Source organism: Barbus barbus, assembly GCF_936440315.1.
Source record: "Barbus barbus genome assembly, chromosome: 28".
Classification (NCBI taxonomy): Eukaryota; Metazoa; Chordata; class Actinopteri; order Cypriniformes; family Cyprinidae; genus Barbus; species Barbus barbus.
Genome location: NC_136756.1, coordinates 21697003 through 21710616, shown reverse-complemented (window position 1 = coordinate 21710616; position 13614 = coordinate 21697003). Strand labels below are relative to the sequence as shown.

General features: G+C 37.5%; 1 protein-coding gene across 2 annotated transcripts in view; it reads right to left on the bottom strand.

Annotated features, from left to right (window-relative positions):
* Positions 1-8595: 8595 nt before the first annotated feature.
* Positions 8596-13614, bottom strand: part of LOC306847962 (protein kinase C zeta type-like) — a 104329-nt gene continuing 99310 nt past the window's right edge. For both annotated transcript variants that reach the window (XM_079382229.1, XM_079382230.1), the window contains exon 18: positions 8596-12178. In XM_079382229.1, coding sequence (XP_079238355.1) covers positions 12091-12178 — 88 coding nt within the window. In that variant the 3' untranslated portion in view covers positions 8596-12090. The remainder of the gene's footprint in view (positions 12179-13614) is intronic.

The following is a 13614-nucleotide window of genomic DNA, read 5'->3' as shown; positions in this document are numbered from 1 at the left end:
TGTGACATTCAGGGAATTTAAGTTTTCTAACACACCAAAACAGCTAGGCCTAATTAAACATCTTCTCCAGCAATATCCATTCTTTAATCTCCTCACTCTTTCCTTTTCTCCTTTTGCCACCTCACACTTCTTCCACAGTGCATTGAGAAAGCTTGCTTTTGGAAGGACTTGGGCAGCGCCCGCTATTTTTACATTTTTCATCATTCATCAGGCAACCATGGCTACGGCTCACAACATTGCCTCACACAAGTCCTAATGACATAAGCGCTCTTTCCTGGATGCCGTCTCCCCGGCTCCATCCCTGAACAGACTTACTCAAAATTCATCTGCTATTGTACTCTCTCACTGTGTGGCTATGGAACCATCAGTGTCAGCATTAGAACCTTCTGGAATTCTCATCCAGAGGAGAGAGACGGTTCCAAACCTTGCCTCAGCCTCTCCAGAGCTCAGAGCTGAGGCACCTCGTATGGATCATTTATTTCGGTGGTGGCCACCAAACCACCTCTTAGTTTTTTCCCCCTCCATGTTCTTTCATAATGCATTGACGTTGATAGTATGCATTCATGGGTTTCTTCCATCACTGCATAATCATAATAGCCCATTCCAGTTATAGTGTTTGTGTATGTTTTATCCTTAAGATCCCAATATCATCCCATTACTATCAATTTGAATCTTTGTCAACCAGGATAGATTATTTTATTCTCACAGAGAGAAGATTCCTAGAGCAAACAATTAACAACAAAAAACAGAAGTTAGTCTAAATTTTGACTATGTGCAACCTTCTCACTAGATCATTTTGTTGACATGGCTACTATATAGGCTAATATTATTTAAGCAACAACACACGCAAAATACTAGTAATCATTTGCATTTTTAAGTTTACATTTGTATGCAGTTGCACACTAACACTGGATTCAGATATTAATTTTAGAGAAGATGAATACCATTGTCTGCATGTGCAGTGTATTGATGCTTTGAAAACAGGCTATAATCACATCAATAAAGAAGCCAAATAACAATGATGTTGAACTGAATAAACTAAAAATAACTAAATAAATTAATTAAATTATTAAAACATAAGCATTTCCTTAAGCACATTAAAGTTAAGCCCAACGTACATCTTTTTTTTTTTAAATGAAACAACAGAAACCCGAAGTCATACATTTCAGCAACGAAATTTCATTCGAACTGCGCAATCAGTGCGCAGCTTTAACGCAAAAAAAATGTTGTGATCGAACACGGAAGTAGTAAAAAAACTCCCGCGTAGTTTTCATTGTTTGGCTAAGCCATGTGCGTTTGATGGAGATGCAGTGTCTATAACCGAATAATTGCGATGTCTAAACTAAAGAGGAAGAAATCAGCGATTGAGGGGAGTAGATGCGAGCAGCAGACGACGATCAAAAAGTCAAATGGCAGTCTGAGTGCAGAACAGGACAGAAGCTTCAGAAAAACATTTAACTTACAGGCAGGTACGAAGTCTAATGTCACTCAGTAAATGAAGCTCTCTTCATAATATAATATACGTAACATATTGTGACTTAATATTATTTCTTGTTCAATTCTGCAGGGCGAGGTGGTGGGAGAGTTCTGAATTAAATGATGTGGAGAGACTCTGGGCTCTTACCTTGAGAGCCTTTTGCCCAACCTTGCAGTCTGATCAGGAAGAATGTATTCCTTAGCTCCCCCCACCTTCATCCACGGTAAAACATCAGCTTATCATCAGTGGTTATCATGGAAGAGGGAGGGGCTCTGTGTTTGTAGATCTGTTTGGAGTAGTTAGCAGGTTCAACATGCAGTATTTAATATACATTGTAGTATTTATTGAGTCTCATTCTATTGCATGACCCTATTTCATATAACTTAGTATGAATAATTCCTACATTTTGCCCTGAAATGGATGTTACATGCAAATCAACACTGTAAGGTCTAGAGATGACCTTATACCGTCACATCATAAACACTTCATTCCCTTCACCAAAATGTCACTTATGAATTGCCAATAATATATCACTGTCTTTAAAAGCAGGACCCACCCTCTAACTGTGAGACCTTGAATCTCTGTACATGGGAAAAGTAGGCTTAATGTTATTTTCCATGGAGATGAGGGGATGGACAGTACTGAATTGTCCTTTCCAGAATTGGCAACAAGACTGTGGTGTGTTGTCCTGGGCAACATGTTTATTTAATAAATGACATTTTCCATGAAATGGGTCCACTTTGGAGTCTTATTACTTAAATACATACAACAAATAACATTTGAGGTACAAATCCCAAACAGTTCAAATCATAAAGCAGTATCAGAATTTTAGTTTAAAATCTGTTTAATTCTGTTGATTGTGTTTAATTTGATAAAGTTTTAATTGTAAATTTTATTTTATGGAAAACATAAATTTACTAGAAATTACTTAGTTTTAAATTGAATTTTTTGGTATCACGTTTAAAAAATTATATTTTACATTCAGTTTTTCCATATAAAATATATCATGTAGTTTAATCTCCTGAGAGGGACAATCAACATTTTCTGAAGGTAAATAAGCACCTCCTGTCATTGACCTTTTTAATATTATTTCTTTAGTAATTCTATGTAATAATTTGTTTCCTTTACAGTGCCAAATAAACATTATTTCCATAGCGTTTATCTTTAAAAAATTATGCAATGTTTAAAAAAGCAAATGAATGTCTCTTTTTTTTGTTTTTTGTTGAAAAATATGCAAATATAATGGTTTTCTGGCATCAGTTGTTTTTTCTTCTGTCACATGTCAGTTTGGGTTTAGATGTGTCTGCTGTCATGACTTCATACTTTTATTTTGCTGTTCTTCAGAACCACTAAGCTGGTATCCAAACTGCACATTTTGTGTAAAATGTTTAAATTATGTTGCTAACAGAGGGTTCTAATTCACAAGTGCGATAATTTGTGTAATACAGTGTGATTTCCTCTCTATGTCTTTAGAAAGCTACTGTACAAAAAGTAAGTGATTGGAGGTGGTGCAGTGCAGATGAATATGTTAATCCCCCTCCGGATTTGCCCGCTCCATCTTTCCTCAACAACCCACCACCAGAGAAGGAGGTCAAGAACCCTTTACAACCTCCAGCTGCAGAGAACATGGGAGAATGTAGTCCACCAGCTGATTAAGAGAATCATGCATCTTCACCTGATCAGGAGAGTGTGTCAGTATATGATGTACAAACTTCTCAGCAGCGCCATCTAGAAGACAAAGTCAATTGTGTTGAGGATCGTGAATTGTCAGATAAACAGGATGACAAATTTGACCAAGTGGGGAAAGTCTCTAAAATGCAAGAAGTCACAAGAGGATCTGGAGCAGGATTGGATGTGGAATCTGGAGCAGGGAAGGGGGCAAAAACAGGTGCAGGAGGTTCTGGATCATGGTTAAGAACAATGTCTGAAGCAGAGGGTTCAGTATCAGGCATGGGAACAAAACAAGGAGTAGGTGGATCTGGATCAGGGCAGAAAGCAAAATCTGGAGCAGGTCAGCGAGCAAAATCAGGAGTAAGAGGATCTGGATTGGTGCTGGGATCAAAACCTGGAGTGGGATTGGATACAGAATCTGGACCAGGGAAGGGGATAAAAACAGGTGAAGGAGGATCTGGATCACGTCTGAGAACAATATCTGAAGCAGTTTCAAGCATGGGAACAAAACATGGAGCAAGTGGATCTGGATCAGGGCAGAGAGCAAAATCAGGGCTAGGTGGATTTTAGTCAGGGCTGGGAACAAATTCAAGAGAAAGTGGATCTGAATTGGGGCAGGGAACAAAATCTGGATTGAATTTGGGGAAAAAATCTGGGATAGAAGAATCTGGAGCAGCATCTGGATCAGGACTGGGGACAAAATTAGTAGCAGAAGGATCCGTAACAGCAACTGTTTCAGGACTGGGAACAAAATCATGTGCAGAAGGATCTAGAGCAGCATCTGGATCAGAACCGGGGACAACATCAGGAACAGAAGGATCTAGAGCAGCATCTGGATCAGAACTGGGGACAACATCAGGAACAGAAGGATCTGGAGCAGCATCTGGATCAGAACTGGAGTGCTGCCCAATGTGTCTGATGCCGTTTCCTGCAGGGTGAGTGAACATTTCGTATAAATAGGTAAAAAAATCCACAAAGTTGATTGATTTCACAATGCAGAACCAAAGATGACAACAATACCAATAGTATGTAAGGCTTCAACAACCCAAAATGTCACATTGGGTGACTGCCACGAAATATCCTGTGCATAAAATCTAGAATATCCCAACATTCTTCAATTTGGCATTGCTTTTGGCAGCTGAATGACCAGAGAAGTTTTAGCAAATAATCCAATTAGAAAATTACACTTGTATTACAAAAGTTATTTTTTCTTCTTCACTCAAGTTCTGATTTCTCAGAAGCTCATTAAAAAGTCTCAGAATTCAGGTGTTTTGTTTCAGAACAGCAACTCAAATGAGAATGCAGGAGATGTGATCTGCTCTCACTGGAGAGTAGGTGCATGTTCTGGAACAGCAGAGAGTAAAAGACTGAGATCAGCTTTGGCACTAGAGATGTTTAGCTGGCTCTTTAGGTAAAGTCAGAACATACATTCGCTCACTCTCATGAACCCCTTGGCAAAACAGCTTCACTAGGCTGTAAGAAGAAGTGTTGGTGGATAGAATCATGCATTCTATCACCTCTTTCAAATGGCCAAAATAAAATTAGTCATTTGCTGGAGAAAGACATTTTATTTTCCCTAAATGAAATGGATTTGAGTGTTTGCGTCTTGGGTGCTGGTGGAGCGCTGCGAGATGGATATCGCAGCCATGCTTATGTAACTCACTCCTGGATGTGATGTCATCGCTGCAGATGTAGAGCAGAGGATCCAGTTCAGATGGGATTTATATTTATTTGATGCTTTATGAACACTTGATTCTTTATTTTGATGGATGAACATAGCAACGTTTAGCAGCTGTTATTGTTGTTGTAGTACGAAGTATGCAAAGTATTACACAACACATGACACTGAATTCTGGGACTTAAACAATAATGAGGTAATACAGTGTTTGTTTCAGATGGAAATACCCCGCTACTTTATGGCAAACCATTTAAAAATCAGTCTGCATTTTGAGAATTACGAGTTTTGTTATTTGGGTTGTTTAAATAGAATTACTTTTGGAAAGTTTATCTAAATCGGGCAAAGGATTTTTGAAAATTACCTTTCATGCAGTGTGTAACACAGTTTTAAGTAAATGAAAACATCCTGCAAAGTTTTAAATCTGAATGTGCACTGTGTATAAAGTTATTGTCTCTCAAAAGAAAGAGTCGACACTGAATAATTGAAACGTTTTTAAAACGAATCTCAAGATGTTTCATGTTGATGTCAACATGAAACAGCACTTTGCCCACCCACTTGTTGCGTGCGCAGACCTGGGAAAACTTGAATTTTGCGTTAGTCTGAATGAAAATGCAAATTCATTCTTTGTCACTACGTGCTGGTTTTGGAGCAGTAAAAATGGCCATTTCCCCGGTAACGCTGTACTCAAAGCAGCACTGAGCTCACAAATGTTATCAGGCATTACAGGCATGATGAAATGGAAATGAAATTGACCAATCGGACCAATCACCACAGATTAGCATCATGGAAAGGAGGGGTTTGGAAAAATGAATCGTTTGGGAGACGTTGAGCAAATAATGTAAAATTAAATGCATATTATAAGACAATGAAAGTGTTTTTTTGACATTGCATGCATGTTGTTGGGGACTCCCAAAACCAAAATATGAACCCTTCATAACCCATAATAGGGGCACTTTAATCATTTTATATAAATTATTTATATAAAGGTATAGTACAAAAAAATAGTTTTTCACACTTTGCAGATCCACTTTCAGTGTAATCTAGTTTAATGTTATATTAGACATTTACAAATTTGTTAAAAGTGTTTAATGGTCATTGTTAATAAACGTTTATTCGTAATATATAAACTAATGATAATTTTGTAACAGTTTTGAAAACAAATTGTAAAGTGTTATCAAATTTTCCTTGCAGATTCATATACTTTTTAAGCTAAAATTTTGATGTTGACTTAAAAAACTCAATGGAATTGTTATATATCCTGTAAAGTCATATACCAGTGCTACAGGCTTTTATAGGTGTCATTTTCACCTTGCCGTCATCTTTACCCAATGCCAACTCTCCAAAAAGGCTGTTTATGAACCTTTCTGTCCGTGAACTTTGGGGCACTTCTCAGAAAGAGAAAACACTATGTTGAAACACAGCGACTGTGAGTGTACTTAAAGAGAGGAGGAAGAGAAACTCTAAGAAGGACAGTTATTCATCAAAACGGGTCAAAAAGTCACCAGATTCTTACGAGGTCTGAGAGCAGCGCTCCTTTGGCGTGGTGGGCAGTGGCGAACCTCGCAGAACAAGGCAGCACTTTGTTGTGAGCGCAGGGCTGGCGTGCGCCGCTGCCCGCTCTCTGCCCACCGTGTGTACATTGGCCAGACTGCAGAGCACAGCAGAACACAGGCGGCCCCGTGAGAGAGACACAATGAGAGCTCTTGTCTAGGGAAAGACAGATAGAGAACCAGGGAGATACAGAGAGCGAGTTTCCGAGGGCGTCGATACGAGCCGAGGGCAAGACTGGTGAAGAGATGGAAATCTTGACGGAGGGAATCAGGGGTGGGTTGGCACGCGTAGATTCGCAGAATGGTTTTGAGGTTTGCTGCTGGGAAGCATCAAGCCGTCTGGGTTGGAAAAGGGATTAGAGAGGAAAGGAAGGAGTCTTGAAGGGAAAGGGAACACAAACAAATGAATGCGCCCAGAAATGAGTGGCGTTTGGGGAGGAGGAATGATCTGTCGGTCATTGGAACGTCAAATTTGAGACCTGGTGACCTCGCAGTTTATGTGTGCTTGTTAGCCGATGGCTTACTACAACAAACTATTCCTCAGTGGTTTATTTTTGTGCACACATAGGCAAATTACTATAAATGGAGTTATTCACTTTTCTATAAAATGCTACAAAAAAGCCACCAACTATTCATGATTTAAAAATCGTCAATCCTAGAAAAAGTGCATGAATTCTAACAGTGAGGTTTTAGCAAATGCATGTTAAGAATTGTTGGTTACCAAGAGAAAATCTGAAATGAGAAGCAAAAATTAGAAGCATTTCCAGATAAATGCTTTTTGAGTGATATCAGTGGATCAGCTGATACATTGTGAATCAACATTGTGAACAGCTTCTCCAATCTCCACAGTCCAAAACTTACATCAACATTCATTATTCCCAAATTGTTTTTTTTTTTTGAAAGAGACAGTGAGGGATCAATAACTTATCATGACTCAAACATCTTATTTGGTTTCCAAAACTGCTCATTGTGCAAGAGAGAAACGGTCTTGCTGTAGCACCCTTGTGTTTGGGTTTACAAACCACATATTACTGGAACGAACACTGATTTCTCTTAAGTTATGGTGAATTGGATTGTGTGTGTTTGTGTTGCTCACTATTGTTAAAAACATGTTTTTTTTGTTGTTTTTTCCCAGGTTCACCCAAATACAATGTGATGGTCACCTTGCACAATGTTTATCAGAGATGCATGAAGACATTATTTGGTGATGACAAGTAAATTTTGTTATATTATTTTAGATACTTGAATTTTCCTTTATGTTGCATGTGCTTGCAAAGGATTACTTTAACCAGAAGACCTGGAAAGGAATAGTTTACCCAAGAAGGAAGACTTGCTGAAAATGTACTCGCCCTCAGACCATCCAAGATGTAGATCAGTTTGTTTCTTCATCGGAACAGATTTGGAGAAATTTAGCCATACACCTATTGCTCATCAATGGATCTTCTGCAGTGAATGGGTGCCGTCAGAATGAGAGTCCAAACGTCTGATAAATAAACAATAATCCACAAGTAGTCCACACATTTCAAGTGCATTAATTAATGTGTTAATTAATTAATTAAAGTTAAAAGCTTCATGTTTGTAATAAACAAATCAGTCATTACAGTCTTTTAACTTTAAACTGGCCACTTCTGGTCCATAATCAGGACAACAATAACACTTCCTTCAGTGGAAAAGTAATTCCCCTGTTGTCCTCTCACATCAAACCCCCACTGACATACTTATTTAGAACAGTTTTCACTTGTGTCAAACTGTGTTTGATCTGTGCATATTTCTCTCCTGATTCAGAGGAGCTTACTTTTTCTCTGGAGAAAGCAAAAACATGGATAGAGGACTCATATGTTAGCCTGGTTTGAAATTAAAAATACCTTAAATATAGATTTGTTTATTACAAACACACAACTTGTGAAATACTCACATTACTAGTGGATTTTTGTTTAGTTTTTATCAGCTGTTTAAACGCTCATTCTGACAGCACCCATTCACGGAAGAGATGTAATGCTAAAACTCTCCAAATCTGTTGAGATGAAGAAACACACTTGGATGGCCTGAAGGTGAGTACATTTTCAGCAACTTTTCACTTTTGGGTGAACTATTGCTTTAAATACTTCTTATAAAATATGATTGATAAATATGCATTGTGCAATAAAGACAGTGCTCTCTCACAGACCCGTGTTTTTCTCCACACCCAGAAATCATGAGACAGGAAATGTGAAGTCAGTACAATGAACATTTACTGATTTACAGTTGTTATCTAAGATGCTTAAGACTTAACTTCATAAAACCAAAGACATGTTCACATCTCTCTCTCCCACCCTCAGCCCACAGAAACTCTACTAGAGCTTTCATTTACAATAATTTATAAAACAAACATTTCAAATATAAAAGTATTCCCCTGTAGCACATCGATAAGAGCGTCATTTGCTTTGGACTCCGAACCGAAAAAAGAAATAAAAGCAGAAAACAGCTTGCGACAGGCTTTTGAATTTGGCAAGTTGATAAATAATGGACATTTCTTGCTTAAAATGTTTTCAGGGACAGGAACTTTTATTTTATTGCAGTCTTGGGTTCTAAGTTTGAGACTAGCGGCTGGGACACTGAATTGAGATATCTCTTATAATGATGCAGAAACAGATTTATTTCTTTTTTGCTGTGAAAATTTTAAGGGTTAAATTACAGATATTTACAATTATGTCAAACTCATTCCAGTTCAAATATAAACATGAATAAAACCCCAACAAAGGACAATCATAAATCTGACACCATTTCAGATGGGTTCTGTACATTAGCTCAAGATGGTGGAAAATTAAGTTGTTGGTCGGATGAAGAGGATTTATTACTTGGTCCTTTGTAATATACCAAGGTACCTGTTTCTCATACAGTTTGTAAAAATAATCATTGGTGTACAGGAATGAAAATGAAGCAAATTTTGTGTAGGACCAACTTTACCTTAAAACCTGAAAATCTGCACCCGCAATGGCCCTGTCAAACTATACTGGAATGCCACTTGTTGGCAGTCTGCATTCACCTGAAGTTCCTGTCACAAACAATCATTCATAAATAGAGGAGTTTATCAAAATTTTGTGCCTGTTTTTGTACCAGCTTTTCATTAGAGAGCTGAAAACACGGGGAAATGTGGCTTTGCTCTCTGCCTCGTTATCGCTACGTTCGTCACGCTTGTTATCTCCCGGGCCGCTCTTTGTTCTTAGCCCGTCTGCTAATCTCGCTACTGTCTGACACAAAAGCAGCTAATTAATCCTGTTAACATGGCAGCAATTCTTCATACGGGTCTGATTTCATCAAAGCGTTCACATCTAAGAGTGTTGTCTTCGCTCTTCAGGAAAAGAGGGGAATAAAAAAAAAACTTGGAGATCAAATGCAATGGAAGATAGAAAACATATCTAGTTGCTTAATAACACAATACCTTATCACTGTGAGGGATTAATCAGTCAAGCTAGCCTTTGATTGGCTGTTTTTCTCTTTAAAGGGAAATTACGGGTTTTGAAGTAAATTTTTAAGAGCTTTTTTTTGTGTGGCCTGGAATTTAAATAGACATGATGGTTTAGTACGGCTATTAACATGCTACTCTTACGATCTCTGCAGTATGTATACTGTGCACAGTGTGCATGGGATACCCAGATGACCTACTACATTTGCCAAGACACACACAGCGCAGAATAACATATCCCATAATGCAATACACACAACTTGATCTTCTATTTCCAACTCTTTTTTTGGCTCACTATTTTGCCTAAGTGTAAACACTCGCAGCATTTTTACACAAAATTGATTTTAAAATACAAAATAGTCATTATTAGTTGCTTATGCAACATCACAAGGTAACGTGACAGTGTGGCTTACTAATGTCAGAAAAGTGTTTATCGTGGAATATTGACAATCATTTCACCTACTATTAATAAAAATAGTAGTACAGTAGTAGTACAGTAGTAGGCTAGAACTCCATTCTGAATACAACCTGTCACTGAATGAAATACAGTAAGATTAGCATCCTGCACTAACTGTGTTTGATATTAAGTGTTGCAATGGGTTCAATTTAAGCATCTGACTGCGACTGCAAAGACAGTTCCACCATGCGTTTAGGTCATCTGAGATTGTCACATCACTGTTGCACAATTTTACCACCACACAACACCAGCGACATGACGTACAAACCCTTGTTTGTGTTCTGTCGCTCTCCACAACGTCTCAACAGCACGTTATTGACAGATCACATGAGTACAACAACACAAAACCTTCTTATCAGAGTGAGGAGCAGCCATTTTAGTAATATAGTGTGCAGTTGTATTGAATTCTACTGTAATATTAAACCCAGGCTCATTGGAAAAAACATTATATTATGTTGTTTTTTTAAATGTTTCATAACACTTTCAATGCTAAAAGCGCATTCGGTTTTATCTGAGCTAGATGAATGTAAATCTGGCAGCATTTTATGTTGGTTGCTTTTTGGTAATGTGGTGGTTCGGAAATGACATTTCCGGTGAGGTTAATGCTCTATCGCATTTGACCCTAAACCTAATTGAGCTACCGAGCAGGTTTACTATGTGGGAAAAACCATACATATGGAGCAGGTTATGTGGTGCAAATTTTAAAATGTATTACAAATCATGCACCATACAAGTGTTTTGAGGTCATAACATAGTATTGTGTAAGGAACTGTGCAAAAAAAGTCCTTAGTAATTGGTAATATGCCCAATAACAATAATTTGCACAAAAACATAGATAGAGGAATGTTTTTCCAATAAACCTAGGTTGGTTATATTGCTGCTGGTCTGATGTATTTGGGCCCTGTGATCATTCAGTGTCTTACTTTAATGTTTTGTTTCAACATATGTATCAGTGTGTTTGTGTTATGTAAAAAATTATAATAATAATAATAATAATAACACCTGCAGCCCACTTTCTCATTGGATGGTGCAACCAACTCCAATCTAACGTGGAGTTCAGAGCAGTTTGGAGCATGGTGAATTTTGGATCTTTGAGGCACTTCTTCAAAAAACACATTTTATCTCCCATTTACTCTGTAAAACCAACATGGGTGGTTAAAAGCTTGCGGGTTGAAGCACAGCTACCCACTGTGGATGAAACCATCATGGTCATGAATTAAAATGTGCCACTTTGCATCATAGAAGGCATCATAAATTCTTCAATTGGCTACCTACACTATAATACAACTTTTTTTTTATAACCTTTAAACATTGTACATTCTTGTTTCGCTTGAGGACGCGCCTCATACAAGATTAAAGAGAATCCAAAAAATAAAAATCGAACAAAATAAAAGTGCACATTAAGTTAGAACTGTCATATTTAGCTAGGGTTGATGGGAAATGTAGTCTCTGATGGACGCAGGCACACATCGAAGGAACTAACTTCAGTCCCAGGCAACAGTGCGCGCACACACACAAACAAGAGCGTGAAAATTAAAGAGGATGCTGGGAATGAGGAAGACAATCAACAGCTGAAATTTGGGGAATAGTTCTGAGTTTGTTTTCTGAAGATCCTCCAGACGTTTCTTCCAGTGTAACCCCAAAATAACTCAAGCAGGGTCCGAAACTTGAAGTCTTAGTGTTGCTTTTTGTCTTTAACACAGTTTTAAGGAAAGTTCTTCTCTGTAACACATGTCTGAGTCTGAGCTTAACTCAGCTGTAGTAGTCTTGTGGAGCCGCAGGCAGAGAAGCATCAGCCGTATTGTTCTTCCCTCATACAGTTTCTTCATTGGAGAGCAGCAGAGGATTAATGTACTCGAATCCCTCAAACTCAGACTGGTCTATTCTCTTTATCACATCCCTGAGGAGAGAAACCAACATTATTAATAGAAGAGCTACAATTCAACTCTACATGTGCCGCACTGTGGCTTAAAGCAAAAATTAGGGGAAAAGTGAAGGTGTGATGAACTGAATTTCTGTTAGGTGCTAAAAAGAGGAAAAAAAAAAACGTTGCTGGCATCACATCTACATTTATTCATTTAACTGACATGTTTATTCAAATGAGCAATATAGAGATTTAACCTAAGGAGGCAATAATGCGAGAACAGCTAACAGTCGCAAACACTGTCAAGACGATTATGCTCAATTTGACCTTTTATTTCCAGTCTGATTAAATACAGCTGATATGTTTAATATTTCTTTTCATTCGTTACTTGGTTGACTGGGAAAATTAAGACATTTTTCCACAAAATTAAATAAAAATGCACAATATCTATTTTCTTGGGGAAAACATGCTTATATTTAAAAGTGTGGGTCAGTACTTTTTTTTGAGAGAGAAATTAAAGTGACAGTAAAGATATGTATAATGTGACATATTTCTATTTCAAAACAGACTGTTCTTTTTAATTTTCTAGTCAAAGAATCCTGAAAAAAATACATTGGTTTCCACAAAAATATTAAGCAGCACAACTGTTTTCAATGTTGACAATAATAAGAAATATTTCTTGAGCACCAAATCAGCATATAGAATGATTTCTGAAGGATCATGATGTGCCACTGAAGACTGGAGTAACGGCTAAACTGTAGTGCTGTCAAATCGATTAATCGGGATTCATCGCATCCAAAATAAAAGTTTGTGTTTACATAATATGTGTGTGTGTCCTGTGTATATTTGTATAAATACACACACACATACATGTAAATAGTTAAGAAATATATGTAATCTATATTTATATTCATACTATACATATAAATCTATATGTACAAATATATATAAATACACAGACATACATGTATATATTTAAGTATATGATTGTATATATGTATGAAGTATATAATTTTTCTTAAAAATATACATGTATGTGCATTTATATATATATATAAATAATAAATAAATAAATATACACAGCACACACACATATATTATGTAAACACATTTTTGTAATACGATTAATCGCGATTAATCGATTTGACCACTTTTAAGGGCAGTCGTGGCCTAATGGATAGAGAGAGTTGGACTTGTAACCCGAAGCTTGTGGGTTTGAGTCTCAGGTCCGGCAGGGATTGTAGGTGGGGGAAGTGAATAACCAACACTCTCTCCACCTTCAATACCACGACTGAGGTGAGACCCTTGAGCAAGGCACCGAACCCCCAACTGCTCCCCGGGCGCCGCAGCAAACAAAACATGTAGCCTTGGTGAACAAAACATTAAACAAAGCTTACTGTCCCCAAACATTCTAAATAGTGTATACATGTCTGGTATGTTACTTCTTCAGGGAATGTATTTATTAATGTATT